The sequence below is a fragment of the Calliopsis andreniformis genome, chromosome 1 (genome assembly GCF_051401765.1).
Source record: "Calliopsis andreniformis isolate RMS-2024a chromosome 1, iyCalAndr_principal, whole genome shotgun sequence".
NCBI classification, from domain to species: Eukaryota; Metazoa; Arthropoda; class Insecta; order Hymenoptera; family Andrenidae; genus Calliopsis; species Calliopsis andreniformis.
This window is the reverse complement of record NC_135062.1, coordinates 18,325,966-18,340,598: the sequence shown is the minus strand read 5'-3', so window position 1 is coordinate 18,340,598 and position 14,633 is coordinate 18,325,966. Positions and strand designations below refer to the sequence as shown.

At 40.6% G+C, this 14,633-nt stretch overlaps 1 protein-coding gene across 7 annotated transcripts; it reads right to left on the bottom strand.

The window, feature by feature from the left end:
• Positions 1 to 1,297: 1,297 nt before the first annotated feature.
• Positions 1,298 to 14,614, bottom strand: Sff (BRSK family serine/threonine-protein kinase sugar-free frosting). Of its 7 annotated transcripts, none has more exons than XM_076382412.1 (14): positions 9,330 to 10,430; positions 9,014 to 9,150; positions 6,591 to 6,771; positions 6,389 to 6,529; positions 6,071 to 6,221; positions 5,581 to 5,796; positions 5,303 to 5,502; positions 4,868 to 5,098; positions 4,482 to 4,777; positions 3,492 to 3,643; positions 3,173 to 3,325; positions 2,908 to 3,082; positions 2,200 to 2,423; positions 1,298 to 1,959 (listed from the first exon to the last, which is right to left on the bottom strand). In XM_076382412.1, the coding sequence occupies exons 2-14, from the start codon at positions 9,111 to 9,113 to the stop codon at positions 1,735 to 1,737; spliced, it is 2,445 nt and encodes an 814-aa protein (XP_076238527.1). In that variant the 5' UTR covers positions 9,114 to 9,150; positions 9,330 to 10,430; the 3' UTR covers positions 1,298 to 1,734. The 7 variants fall into 7 exon arrangements, with proteins under 7 accessions (XP_076238527.1, XP_076238559.1, XP_076238569.1 ...); XM_076382444.1 differs by lacking the exon at positions 9,330 to 10,430 and adding an exon at positions 8,336 to 8,457 and having other exon boundaries at positions 9,014 to 9,122; XM_076382454.1 differs by lacking the exon at positions 9,330 to 10,430 and adding an exon at positions 8,336 to 8,530 and having other exon boundaries at positions 9,014 to 9,066.
• Between the last annotated feature and the right edge of the window lie 19 nt (positions 14,615 to 14,633).

Here is a 14,633-nt window from a genome sequence, read left to right as displayed (position 1 = left end):
AGAAAAAAAATAGTAATTATCTAATCGATCATTGATTCATTAAAAGGTGTAATTCCGCTCGCGGAGTGAAAATGAGAATATCCGATTAGGTGTGTATCAAAAACTCTAGGTTCTTCTCTAGGTTTCTCTAAAATCAATTTACCATGAATGGTAAATACACACGTATAGAGTCTCACGGTCTATCTTTATTGGCTGATAAGGGATGTGATGTAAAAATAGCTGGCAAACATTAAATCGCGTAAAATTTGTGTGTATTTCGGAGTTTTTCCATTTTCACTCGTTGAAGATTGCGCTTACTAGAAAATTGCATTTTCGTATTTTTTAGTTGTAGGACGTTATTCGCGTTAATCCATGATCTTGATTAAGTCTTGAAATCTGAAATCTTAAGTTCTTCCTGTACTTACATGTCGTGTAATAGATGATATATCGATCAATTTCTTTGCTCTTCGCGATAAAACATCGATTGTCCGAAATTTAAAGGGGAAGGATTCTGGTAATCAGTTGCTTATATAATAAAGAAGAAGAAGAAGAACTGAAACTATGATGAATTATGCATGGTTTATTAAGCAAAATTTGTAATTTAGCAGATTGGCATATTTGAATTATTTGCGTCGAACAGATACATTAGCGATAAGGTTCGGATAATCGACGTTTTTCATCATTTCGATCTCTCAGAAGGATGAGAAAATCGAGAGAAGCACGAGACAATGAAATAATTGTTCGCCATTATGTTTTTTCCATCGGTTTCTTGTCCATCGAATACATTTTTCCGCGGTCTTCTTTAACATTTCGAACTGGGTTGAAGCTGTTGAATTTGAAACGACGCTAAAAGGCTTCAATTTTGCATTAACTCTAAATGTTCGAGTAAAAGCAATTGGTGAATTTTGGCTAACAGAGCTGTGTACTTGTTCTACCAAAATATACGATGCATCAACTTTTAAAGCGTTGAAATTGAAGGCCGAGAAGTGAATGAAAGGGCTTAAGAGATGTACGATTTCTAGATGATTTCGAAAAACTTGAAACGCTCTGCCAGCGAAAATTCCAATTTCTCTTTTATATTTCTGATATCTGTTTCATCATGTACGGTCTAGAAAAAGAAAATCCTACTTGCAAGGCAACACGTAGCAAGGCTATTATGTACGTACCAAGCAAAACGTTCTTATAACATCGCGGTCTGATGTACACCGATAAAAAATGTGTCACTATTGCACTTCACTTTACACGTTGATCACGAACCGGCAACTAATTTTTTTGCTCACGGTTAAATTGAAAAGATTCACCGGAAATTAGTGAAATCCGTCTTTTCCTTTTGTCGTTTTGTCGTCTATCGATACCGCTCATATGCATTGTTATGCACTTACGTAGGTATTTCCTAATCCAGCCACGTAAGCATTTTTCTGTCGAATCATGAACGGCTTTTGACTCTATGCTTGACTAGAAGCTGTCTTTTAGTCTCCCTCTTGAATTGTTGATTAATTGGATCCCTTCAACTGCAATTACTTCTCTTCTGTTGCTTACAGATTTTCCTCTTTTAGCCGAGTGGAGCTACTGTGAGCAGCTTTTCCAGTTGCAATTCCCATGAAACATCGTATTTCCTCGCGTTTTCTCGTTTTTCCGAGACAGTAGTCAGTCGTGTGCGCCCTGGCTCGTACACGGGGCTTACCAAAATCTATGTGCGCTATCCCAGAGATTCTTCAGACTGGATCGAAACTCGAAACGAAAATTCTGGTAGTATCACGCTATGTTGTTACCGCTCATGGTGGTAACGCACTTCTTCTCCGGTGTGTTCTGGCTTTCAGAGTTGCTGCGAACTGCTTTGGTCGGGCTTCCGGGCGTCGGTGTCGCGTCGCCGGCAACCGGGTTATTATTGTTCGTCGATGTCGAGCTTCTGCGACCGTTTTCACGACTCGGCGACTTCGCATCAAACACCGACGTGTCCGATTCAATGTCCGAATCAATCTGGAATCAATGTGAAGAAATATTCGTCGTAGATGGAGACTGAACGGTTTTACAGTTTATGACCGAGATATAGTACGTGCAACTGTGTGTCATAGGTGGATGTTTAGAAATTCGGTAATTAAATAGTATCGGTAGGCACTAGGAATCACGTAGACATTGGTATCGACCATAACTGTCGTTCTAAGTAACTCCATGTCTGTTACATTACTCATGCGGCAACTATTAGCTAAGGATAAGTACCTTGTTGAAACAGACTACCTGTCTGGTAGCTGGGTGAGGGAAGAGCAGTCGTTCGCTAGTGTCGCTGCCGCAGCTGGAACTCTCGCTCATTTCCGTCGTGAATTTCCGAGAGGCCTGAGGACTCGGTGGCGCTGGTCTGCGTTGACCTCTCATCATACCCTCGTATCCCACGCACACTTGCGACTGTATGTGCTCGCAAACTTTTCGAAATCTTCGAATGTTCCCTAAAAACGTTCAGATCAATATTCAGATCAATATCTATTCATAAAATACTGGGATTTGAATAGAAGTTAGATAAAAGTGTTTCTTTATTTGTATGATTTTCGCTAATCAATTTGGTGTCATGAATATCGCAGGCTGACGCAGAATATTGCTTGTTCAGACTTCGGTAATAAGGATAGGTACTCCTATATGTAGATATAGTAACATCGATCTAGTTGCGGTTGGATAGCTGCCAAATAACAAACGTGTATCATCTTATAATCCACTGTTGTTCATGGTTTCCTTTCATCCGTAAACGAAAGAAAACAGGTTCTACTGTAGTACTATACTACCATTCAGTATATCAGAGTTGTTATTACTATGATGTTACTATTATACGGAAACCTTGAAAGACTCGTAGCGAACAGTGGCTTCCAGAGTAGAGTTTTAAAAGAATTTAATTACCGAGAATACTTCTAAGGATTCATTCGAACAAGTTTTACTTACCACTTAATAAAGTAAAAGTAATGGCGTACAAAGGTTCGTTGGGCTGCTTTGAAATGGCGTTGATATCGACTTGAAAACAGACCTGCCGTTGAAACATTGCTCGTGCAGTGTTTCCGCTTTTGTATTCCACTCTGAAGGACATGGCCGAACTCACACTGTGAGATAATTCTGCTATCTGTCGACCCAAGTTTTTCTTCTCTTCATTTGCGAATCCCTTTAGATTCGAACAAACAAACAAATGGGTAATATATATTCAGTAGCTTACCGATAGAAAAGCATGTATCAAATCAGCCTTCACGTTGGCCAACGTTTTCCCTTTAACGAGAACTGTGAACGTTTCATCTTTCTCTGTGGTCATCAAGCTACCGAACCAGGATTTCTTCGTCAGTTCCGGAGAGGAATCTGGTGTAAGATGCATCTGTCGATTATAAAAAGGCAGATATATATAGTTAGTATAAATTATTCAATGAAATATCTTATGAACATGTTGTTCATTCCACCATCCAAAGAGAAGTTACTTTGCGGTGGGTACTTTACTAGTAGGCATATTAATTGGATAATAGCTAGTCAATATCAATACGTGCCTCTTCGGCGCTCGTGAGTAATTTGCGCCTATGAAATCGTGGGCTGCCCAAAAACGAATTTTTGATGGTGGTTAGTCTTGATCTCCAGGGGTGAGCCCCAGAACCAGCACCGGTGTGTGGTGATCCCGGCGGTGTAACACCGATAGCGACTGCTGAAAAATTATCAATTCTATAGGTAATATAATAACTACTATTATTATAATACGCAGCTACACATATTTAACCAAGTAAATAATCGTTCGTCTTTAGTAAAAGGACTCGTTTCGTAATCGCTTTGTTTAACCGTTTGAGTGCCACTAGTCATTATTATTTCCCAATCGATAATTGTCACGCGACGCGATAGCGCGTGTCATATTCTGTTATACTCTATTTTACATTATTAAGTTTATTATATTACTATAGTCATGATTGTTTATAAGAAAAAAACAAGTACGTCTACAAACTGTAATATTACTCCAATTTTGTTTTAAATTATCTAAAACTGAATGGTAACAGTAAGTCACATATCGACAAAAATCGGGCGTGTTGTAATCGTTGGATTCGCAGCCCAGAGCGCTGGCACTGTTCGAGCGACAGAGAAGAAGCGCAAAATCGCTCCTTGGCACTCAAACGGTTAAACTGTCAATGAAGAACAATAAAGAAACGCATTCAGCTACATCGCGTCGCATCGTCTTCCTTTTACGACGATTCGTGAACAGTGTATGCTCGTTACGCGACTCTGGATCCGTTTGCATTTTTTAGAACCTCTTCAACCAGTGGCCCTTCTCGAGATAAAACACGTTCTCAGACTGGTCGTTTTGCCGTTTCTTCTTGTTCTGGTCGTAGGAACAGACCTTACCTTACCTTTCGATCGGTTCTGTATCCATCTACAGTTATCGTTTTCTAAGGGTACGCAATGGAAGATACTAAATCCTCTTTTATCTATTACAGTAGCGAGTAGTAAGTAAGTAAGTACACTGGTATTACTAGAGAATTAGAATGATGGTCTACCTTGATGAACGTTGTTTATCTCTATGCCGACATTGGGCACGGTTGGGATTGGCGCTGGTACGGCTGGGGTAGAAGTGTTGCCATTCCCCGTGGTGTTGGTCACCGTGGAAAGCCTATGAGGACTTCCCGTCTGGCCCAGATGCGAGGTAGCCGCCGGCGGTGCTCTGTGAGAACTCAACAGCCCGGCGACGGCGTTTGCGCCATGCAATGGTGAACTACTTGGCGTCGATGCGTGTGAATGCGACGCGTGTGAGTGACATCCTGTGCTTGGCGAACGACGCGCGGGATGACGCGTGCTGTTGGTTCAAAAAAATACATTTTCTCATTCCATACTCTTTCCATACACACATAGTGGATTATGGATTGATAGAACTGATCCAGTTTACCTCGATTGTCTCCTAGGTGTCAAAGGAGATCCGTGACTGATTTCTCCGAGATTTAAGGCTGTGCTACCGTTCACCCGACAAGTGTCTACTCGCTTTCTCGGCGGATCTACCTCCAGTTGGCTCGCGGATCCTCTTATGCCTCCTCTCATCACTTCAAGCTCGTCTTCGCACGCGGGTCTTCTTCGTTTTCTCTCGAGCAACAAGAAGTAGATAACTTTTTCAGTGTTGTGGCTGTGTTGGGAATAATACGTACTTGTTAGAAACAAAATGAAATTTATTGGAATAGGGAAATTGATAATAATCTAAACTCGAAATCGGATAAAGTGGTCGAAACAGAGTCGTAACATTTGCCATTTCAGCCATTTCAGCCATTTCAGCCATTTCAGCCATTTCAGCCATTTCATGTCTTACTTCTAACAGTAAAAATCGTCTTACTTCGGGCTGAGAAGTTCCTGGATGAGTTTGTCACGCTCTTTAAAGCAGCCTAGACTCGCGATCGCCTGTAACACATCTGGATCGATAGCGTCCACGGACGGAATAACATGTGTCTGTACTACGTCCATCATTGACAGTTCTAGTTCCAATTCGCCTTTTCCCGCTGCTGTCACCCACACATGCCTATTTATTTCCGCCAGCTGAAGAAATCGATAATTGAAAAATTCGCTGTCATCTGCTTTTTTCTCACAGTTAAGCGATAATTAAACGCATCTTACCGTTAATCTTTTCTCAGGATCAACTTCGATCATTCCTCTAAGTAGATTCTGGCATTCGGGTGGAACGAAGTGAGGTATGTAAAACACACCGCGCTTCACTTTTTCCAATAACTTTCTTAAATTGTCGTCGTCAAAGGGTAACGCACCCACCAGAAGCGCGTAAAGTATTACACCGCAGGACCACACATCTGCCTTTCTGCCATCGTATTTCTCTCCCTATAAACGTTCACGGTTATTCTATCTTTCTCTTTCCGTTTACTCTTAAACTTGTCAAATCTTGGTTAGTAGAAAAAAGGTAAAAACAAAATGGCTGCAGAGAGAGTATAAAGTGCAGTCAGAAGTATTGAAAGGCAATGGAAGATACAGAGGGAAATTCGTCAATTTCACTTCATGAATTATTATTTTTTCATTATTTATAAGATTCAACTTTTTTATTATGAAGAATTAAGCTAGAACCAGATTGTTTGTACGGATTAAAGATCAATCTTACCCGAATCACTTCGGGGCAGGCGTAATGAGGGGAGCCGCAGCTAGTTTCTAACATAGAACCGGCAGGTTGTAACGATGCCATCCCGAAATCCGCGATCTTAATGTTGTTTTTCTCATCCAGTAATAAATTTTCAGGCTTCAAGTCTCTATGACTGAAATGGAGAAATTGAGTAAGTTATGAAACAATTCGATGCAACCTCTCATTTTGTTATTCTTCAGTCATTTAAACCTTCATGAAATTAAGTGGATCCTGATTTTCACTCTCACAATTTCGGAGAGATGTATTGAAAGTTTAAAAAACTGACATGTCACTACTCACCATATACTATGACTGTGACAAAAATCTAATGCGGAAATGATTTGTCGAAAAAATCTCCTTGCTTCCTTCGGTGTAAGTCTACCCTTTTTTACTAAATAATCGAAAAGCTCTCCTCCCGATACGTGTTCCAATACGAGGTATCTAATAAAGGAAAACAGTGTTTAATCAATAATAGTAATGTTTCTCCGTTTGGTATACTTACAAATATTTCTTGTTTTCGTACACGTCCGAGAGACCGAGCACATGAGGATGGTCTATTAACTTCATGATCGCGATTTCTCTCTCCACCTTCATCAGCACTGATTCCGATAGTTTCTCCCTGTTGATGATCTTGATCGCCACCTTTTTGCCCAACACACAGTGGACCCCAAGCTTCACCAATCCTAAAACAAGATAGTATCAGTATAAAGTAGTTGACAGTATATATCTTCCAAGTTATTACGAGTAAAAAATAAATAAATTGATTCAAAATTGATTGCCACAGCGAGGCTACTCGTAAGGAACAAAGAAAAGGAGAAAATATGATGCTACAAATAGAGGACCCTACACTGAGGAAAGTAGAATTTATAAGAGCTATAGTCAAATTGGCTTAAATCGTCTTCGAAGATTACCGCGACGCGTTGTCTTTATCCATTTAAAAGTAGTCGTCGCAGACTCTTCCTCCTTTTCTTTCTTTAGTTATTCAAGTAGGTAAACGAGTGTACAGACAGACCGAGACAGGGAACAGTAGGAGGGTGGTTGAAGGGCGAGAAGGAAGTCAGTGAATGAGTGAGTGAGTGAGTGAGTGAGTGAGTGAGTGAGTGAGTGAGAGAGAGAGAGAGAGAGAGAGAGAGAGAGAGAGAGAGAGAGAGAGAGAGAGAGAGAGAGAGAGTGAAAGGAAGGGGAAAATATAATAAAAGAATAAGAGCTGGTTGAACTCGCGATGGCGCAGAAGAATCATCAAGAGCGCCTTTAGTCGATTAATTAATCGAATGCCCTTTCCGCAAGTTTTCCAGTGATTACTATTCCCCTTCCAATTTATTGAACATTCCATAACGCTCCAGACGATTTTCCTTTGTTCCTTACCGCGTTTGTTGCAGGTAAAGATACTCATCGTTGATAAAATTGTAGTGTGTAATACCAGTTCAACTAAACCCGACAAGATTAGCAAGAAATTAACATCTAATAAACGACTCTATGGTGTATTGAAAATTATCAGCTCTAACTATTTTCATTGACATTGAAAATAATTGCCTAATAAAATGTTGATAAATCAAAAGACGTTCCGTGGTTCGTGAAATTCAAGGGAATCGATGAAGATCTCAGAAGCAATCGACTAAATATTGTAAATATCGATACATATTTCGATCGTTGTCGTCGGTTCGCGGGCTTTGTCAAATATGAAAAAATAATTGCTGTGAATTGATTTGCAGACTGTCGAGCAAAGTCGTTGACCGAGTAAACCTCCGGTTTTCGAAATTGAATAGCTGTTTGAAATATTTTCGGCATTTAAAGAGTATGTTAAGATAATGCTTGAGTTAGAGCTAGTAGGTCCAGTTGTCTTCGAACTAATACTGAATATGTACATATCGCGCCGCGTCACGCTCTGCGAACCAATTCATGCATCTTCGAGCGCGTGTCCCAACCTTCGTTATTGAACGCTCTTCACGCACACGCCCCATTTAATAAATCTCTGTTTTTCAAACTACCTACTTATGTAAAGTTTACGAAAAATGCGACAGTCATGTGTATTCGGTGAAAATGTGTTAACGTAGGTTAACGAATTCAGTTGTTAAGTACATGTGTTTGTGTACTTATGTAGGTATATGCAGTCTCTCGTCGGTTTTCAATACGTCTGGCTATCGTCGGCATATACATACATATTATGTACGTAGCTTGGAAAAAAAAGAATCGTTGTTCGATAGGTTTTTTGTTAGGATGCTCGTTTAATCCTCGCATCTTGCTTACGATATCATACACTCCGCGGTATGAAGACGTTGGATGGTCGACAACTGTCACGAGACGCTTTGTGCCCCTTTAGCCGAATCCACGAGAACGCAGTCTGGCAACCGTAGGTAGAGCCCTAGCCGCTGGAAGACCATGGACACGCGAATGAAAGGGCCATTCTTCAACTGTTGGGAACATGGTTCTCAGTCGTTCCGACTGTTCTTGGCCGTAATACATGAAAGACGACAACTGAAGCACTTGTTTCACCTGTATCCTCACCTATAATCGTCTCTCAACTATACTATATTTCTTGCGATGTGTTGGAAACGGAAATTTTTCGCATTGTATTCTTTTATGTGACGATCAAACGTAACTTTCGAATTTTCAATGGAAATGAGACGCATTTTGTTTAAAAGATAAATATACCTATACAGGGTATCCTGTTATTAGTGGCACAACTAGGCAGGGGGTGGTGATTCTTCATGAAAAAATAAGTCGAATATAAAAAATAATATTGTTTCGTATGAAGCTTCGTTTTTAAGAAAATCAAGTTTGAGTTTGTTCAAGTTGTCAGACTTTTGTTTCTGCTCATGTTTGTGTTTATTAGCATGGGAAATGTTACTATCTGGTTCCTGTGAATGGTACGAAGTGAATGTGTCACATGATTGTCCTATCAGAGAAGAATGTTGGTGAACGCACCGGTTTGCCCTTTCCCTAAGGTCTTCTCCAGCCTATAAGGGCCGACGTACTGATGGGTCTCCTGGGTGTTGGACCCGACGGGACTCTCCTTGCCCTGCATCGCCGCCACGCCACTTTCCTCCTGGTCCGCCAGGGTGCTGGTTATCCAACGAAAACAGACTAGCTGGCAAACGAACCTCTTTCGCCTTCTAACTTTACCTCCCACAACCCCCCACCCCCCCCAGCTTTTTTCGTTGCTTTATCTCAGCAGCTTCCACTTTCAGCTCCCCTTTATATCCAAATATCGTTATATCTTTCTACTCGCGTGTATATTCACCTTGTTCTCCTGCTTCTTCTTGAAAAGCGTCTATGATCTATCTAATATTATCACTTTGCTGTCGAATACCGTCCCGTATTCGCGACGCAACTCGCGTGCCTTCGCGGCATGGCGATGATCGTCGAAGGGTGTTTCAAGGTTCCCTTCGACGATAACGACGATGAGGAAAAAAAATTCCCTCGTACAGGCACGCACTATGTCACTCACACGAGCGGCCTTTTTTCATTTTTCGTGGCTGCCTCTTGCGAATCCTTTTCATGGTGGTTTTTCGCGCGACGGCTTTCATTTATCGTTTAGAGAAACCAAACGAGGGGAGAAGTTTGCAAAGAAAGTGTTAAGAATGGTGAGTTCCAGTATCGGTTCAATTACAAGGCGATACGGACGGTTGGAGTTCGATGTAGAAGGTGTTCGTGTAGCATGAAGTGGTCTCTCTCACGTGAACGTCGCTCGATTGCCAGTCGATGTACCGCCGGTATATCCCTTGAAAACCGAATTGCTCTTCGACGGGACCTCTTGCGACGCCATTGCAATTTCACCTTTTTAATAGGAACGACTTTCCGTAGAACACGACGGTTTATCCTCTAACTACAACACTTTGTCGTCGTTAGTTCAAAGTTTGGGACGTGTACCAGAGTACAGTAACACTCGAACCACACGACGATTCGATGATTTTTTACTTTCTTCGTGGATCGTATTTTCCTTTACGTTCTTGCGTTCTTGTGCTGATGGCGCGTCGTTCAGATCCCAGGAAAGAAAAAACACGAAACTTCTTCAGTCGCTCCATCGTTCCGTCAGTATCTCCACCCTACGCGCACTCATGCACCACTACTTACGTATCACTAAATTTACGATCAAGTCACCGAATGTTTCGCGGTTCTTCAAACTTGTTTCAGCTACGTGTTTCCACAGTTATCTTGCAAATCGAGGGTTGCCTTAATTTTCACAATCTCGACAATTTATCTTTATCGTTCGTTCGTTCGTTCGTTCGTTCGTCCGTTCGCCCGTCTGTCCGTCCATTTGTCCGTCTGCCCGTCCATCCGTTTGTCTGTTTGTTAATTCGTTCGTTCGTTCGTTCGTTCATTCGTTCGTTCGTTCGTTCGTTCGTTCGTTCGTTCGTTCGTTCGTTCGTTCGTTTATTCGTTCGTTCCTTTGTTCGTTCGTTTTATCAAGAATTCGATCCTTGTCGTTCGCGGATGACGGAGCTGACGACAAACCACGGCGCTCCCAGTTCGATTACGTGTTACATGCCAATCCACAGAGGGGGTAGCTTGCGCGCGCAACTTCATATCCGCCACCACCCTTTCGTTTTATACCACCCCCTCTATTCGTTTGCCGAGGATGAAGTAGTGGTGAGTAGCAATAGCTTCTAGTTTCGACGTGTATTCGAACAAACAAGGTGCCACAGCAGTAAAGCAAAGCCTTTTGTTTTCGTAATGGATATTTGGATATCCATGACAGATTTTCCAGTCTTTGCTCAAATTTCGCCCTTAACTCATTTTTCGATCTTTCTTATTTCAAACTAAATATACGTGTATTAAAAAAATAACTGAAAATATAGAAAAATACGATTCAAGATGAAAAAATGATATCGATATCATTGGTTTCTAATTACTTGTACCAGTATAAAAGAAAGGACATATGACTTGTTCATTCTTGAAGTTCTATTAGTCCCGTATATAGATCGCATCGTATAAAACATTAAAGACTTAACGATCTAACGATCGAACCCATCGCTGAGAATGAATAATCGGAGAAACAGAAGGGATGACAATTCCCTCAGTTTACCCTGCGCGGTAGGGGTTGTCTCGTCGCGAACTTGTCGGTATCACGATGATTATATGTGGTTCGTGTCTAGGATAGAAAAGGGAGATTGTACATATAGTGATTTTAGGATCGATTGTCGGATTGCCGATTCTCTGCTGTTACCAATTTTGCTGTGATCATTTTCGAGTCGCTTGTCTTGTAGGTGCATCTATGAACATCTGTTTCGGTCGATGCAATATTAGAACAATGATATTTCCCGATTTCTACATACGTCTTTTCACCAATTTCTCGTGGCCTTCGGTTCTTCGTCGATCACTCCAGCTTCCACATACACTTAACTTACTCGAGTTAAGTAGAGAGTCATTTGCTTTCGGTAAAAATATTTTACATTAAAAATGGTCTCTTTAAAAAGACCCTGTTAATATTAACCCTTGAATTTATTTCTATTATTGAATGGCGGGAGCTACAGGTATTGTATAAACTGGAATCCTTTCTGTCTTCGGAAGTTTTATGTAGTTTGTTCGACATAGAATTATTTTCCCATTAAAAAATTCAGGAAAGTGGGTATACATTGAATCCAGTTATCTCTGTAAAATAGTGTAAAAGAAGAGCGAACAAAAGAGAGGAGGGAAGATGAGAAGATGAGAAGATGAGAAGATGAGAAGAACGGAAGTATTTAACGTAGGGCACTTTTCTCGATGAAACGTGTGTATAAATATGCAAGGAAAATTACCCTAAGCGTTATGGCGCGAGCCAACGACGAGGACAGCTATAGGGGTACGAATGCAATATAGATCGGCGCCTAGGGGAAGAGGAAGAGGAAGAGAAGGGATTAGAGAAAGCAAAAGAGAAGGACGACAGTTGGATGGCACAAAGAGAAGGGTGCAGACCAAGGATCGATAGGTATACATATAGAGCCAGATAGGAACACCGGAAGCATCTGACATCGGGAAGTTCCTGGGGGAAGGTTCCTTATAAGATTGTTTTGACCGAGTAACGCATCTCTCGCTCTCTTCTCCCCCTACTAATACTCATACTATATACGTATATATACTTTCAAATCCTTTTCACGATATTTTGAATACGTTTATTATCAAACTACAGGTATTTACGACAGTGTTGGATAACTACTCTTAGTCTTGATTCATAAAACATCGATATGATAAGCGGTGTCCATTTAAAACAAGTTACATAGTTTATTCTTTGTAGAAACTTTGAAATCAAAGTCACAAATCGTAGTTAACTTAGTTAGTCACTTGTACTTACGTGCATAATCATTCGACACGCATAGGTGTTTACATTATTCACAGAAATTATCACGTTCATTGCAATTTTATTTCACTAAGCATTTTTCGATTCATCATTTTCTCCTTTAAGCTAACTTTTTTTTTCTATATCTTTCATATTGTGCAGAATTTCATAAAATAGTGATAAGTGCAAATCACGCGACAGAATGAATAAATAAACTTGATATCGGTCGCGGAAAAATAAAAGAACAGAAATCAAATATACATATGGTTTGAAGCATCCTATATGGATGTACCGTCAACTGCAGGACCCGTATTGTTCGTTGTGCAAAATGTTCCAGCTCACAATCAATAAAACGATCAATCTAATAGTTAACGATGAACTACTTATGAAAGATTCTGGAATAATTACAAAAAGTTCGTACTTATTGTTTAAATATGACCGGTACGATCATGAATATAGACAGTGAGAAAGGGAGAAGAAAGAGTGGCAGGGATGGAGAAGAGGGAACGGAGAAGAGGAGGACAGTGATAATATGTAAAAGGGAAGTGTGAAGTGTTAACACAGTAGACACTTGACGCACCCCTCTTTCAATCTTCTCGCAGTTTCTTACTCATCCACCACTGTTTTTTTTCTATTTCTTCCAACCTCTTTTTAACTTTTTGACACCTCGTTTTCGTCGAGGTCGTCTTTTGTATCGCATGTTTTCCAAGTTACATAGAGTTATTATAAATTATTAGAGTAGAAGAAACGTGTAAGTACTAGGAGGAATAGAAGGAAACATGTAGATATGTATGTGTACATATATGTTATGTTTTTTGTGTACAACAATGAAAAGTTTAGTTCGTTCGTGTTTGTTAAACCTATAATTCTTTCACCGCGACACGACGTAATCCAATGGATTATGAGAAAGAGAATTTTAGGATGTCAGAGAAGAGACAGTGAAAGAGAAGTGATGGATTAACGAGAATTATCTTGTTACGTTGAAACCCGTTGGAAAAAGAAATGTTTTCTTCTGTTCACAATGTTCGCCTTAGCGATAGCGAAGCTGTTTTTTCTAATAACTCGATAATTGAAGGCGTGTGAGCGTAACAAGTTGCGAATGCAAAAAAAAACTCGAGCGGTCGAGATGAAAGTGATTTAATGCGTTCCGGTATTTCGCACTTGTCACCCCTTTCCTTCTCCTACCACTCTTTCTCTTTGTCGCTCTGGTCTCCTCTCTTTTTCTCGTTTTCGCCTTGCATATGAGAAACTGAAATACAAATAACAATATTTCAAGGAGAATGAAATTTATACAATGACGAAAGTAAAGCATAAACTAAATAGGAAATTTTCTTACATCTATGTACGAGATTGTACATAGTATATAACTGATGAATCAATAAGCAATATGTATACGCGATATAACAATATAAGCAATATAAACGTTCAGTACATTCGATTTATTGTTGCGCCTATCTATTCAAATACATCTAATCGACAGAATATTAGGCAAATAGGTAAAATAAAATGCATGTACGTAAACTGTTGTTCGTAGATTTTACAAGCGTCATAAGCACGCGTGCGCGCAATTACGCGAATATCTCTGACAAATAACCGAACACAGGCGTTCTGGTATCCCCTATGAACTCTTGGAGCGGTCGTTGCGAGTGGTGCGAGAAAGATAAGAACGGGAATATGATGGGGGAAGAAGCGAGGAAGTAGGAAGTAGAAGGGAGGGAAAGCGCACAGCAGAAACAAGTTAGACGATGGCAGTGGATACGGGCAGATACGGGAAGTAACGAAGAGAGAAGGAGCCAAGTGGTAGGGTACAGCAACCCTTGCGAGAGTGGAGTCTTACTGCGTTAATTGCAAGTACTTCCCTCGGGGTACCGCAACGAGTACGTATATAGTTCCACCCACCTTGCAGCTCCAACCCCATGCAGCAGGAAGGTTTAAGGGTACCCAGGGATGATTCGTGCACCCCTTTTCCCTTTTCATGCTCACCCGGTTCCTTTCATTCTTCTTCGCTGGTTAAAATATTAGGATTTCCCCGAGGTCTCGTGCGTTCACGTCGTCGCGCGTTGCAGTGCATTCTAAATAGATCCAACGCTACTACAATCGATGCGATACGATATACCTATGTACGTACAAACTCTCGTTTCGCGATCTTCACTCTTCAATTTTGTTGAAATTCACTTAGGAACCGGTTTAAATGAAGCAAAATCAGTGATTATGCGAATAAGAAGAACGTTGCTAACGATTTCAGCACGTTCTCCACATTCCATCACGAAAAAACTTGTATCTCTTACA

What these genes read in the sequence shown, in the direction of transcription:
- Sff (XM_076382412.1), bottom strand. Translation starts at nt 9,113, where the DNA reads ATGCAGGGCAAGGAGAGTCCCGTCGGGTCCAACACCCAGGAGACCCAT. An exon ending in CCTGCCCCGAAGTGATTCGG is followed by an intron (nt 5,797 to 6,070) that starts GTAAGATTGATC and finishes GAACGTTTATAG; the next exon opens with GGAGAGAAATACGATGGCAG. An exon ending in AGGTAGTCTGTTTCAACAAG is followed by an intron (nt 1,960 to 2,199) that starts GTACTTATCCTT and finishes CATTGATTCCAG; the next exon opens with ATTGATTCGGACATTGAATC.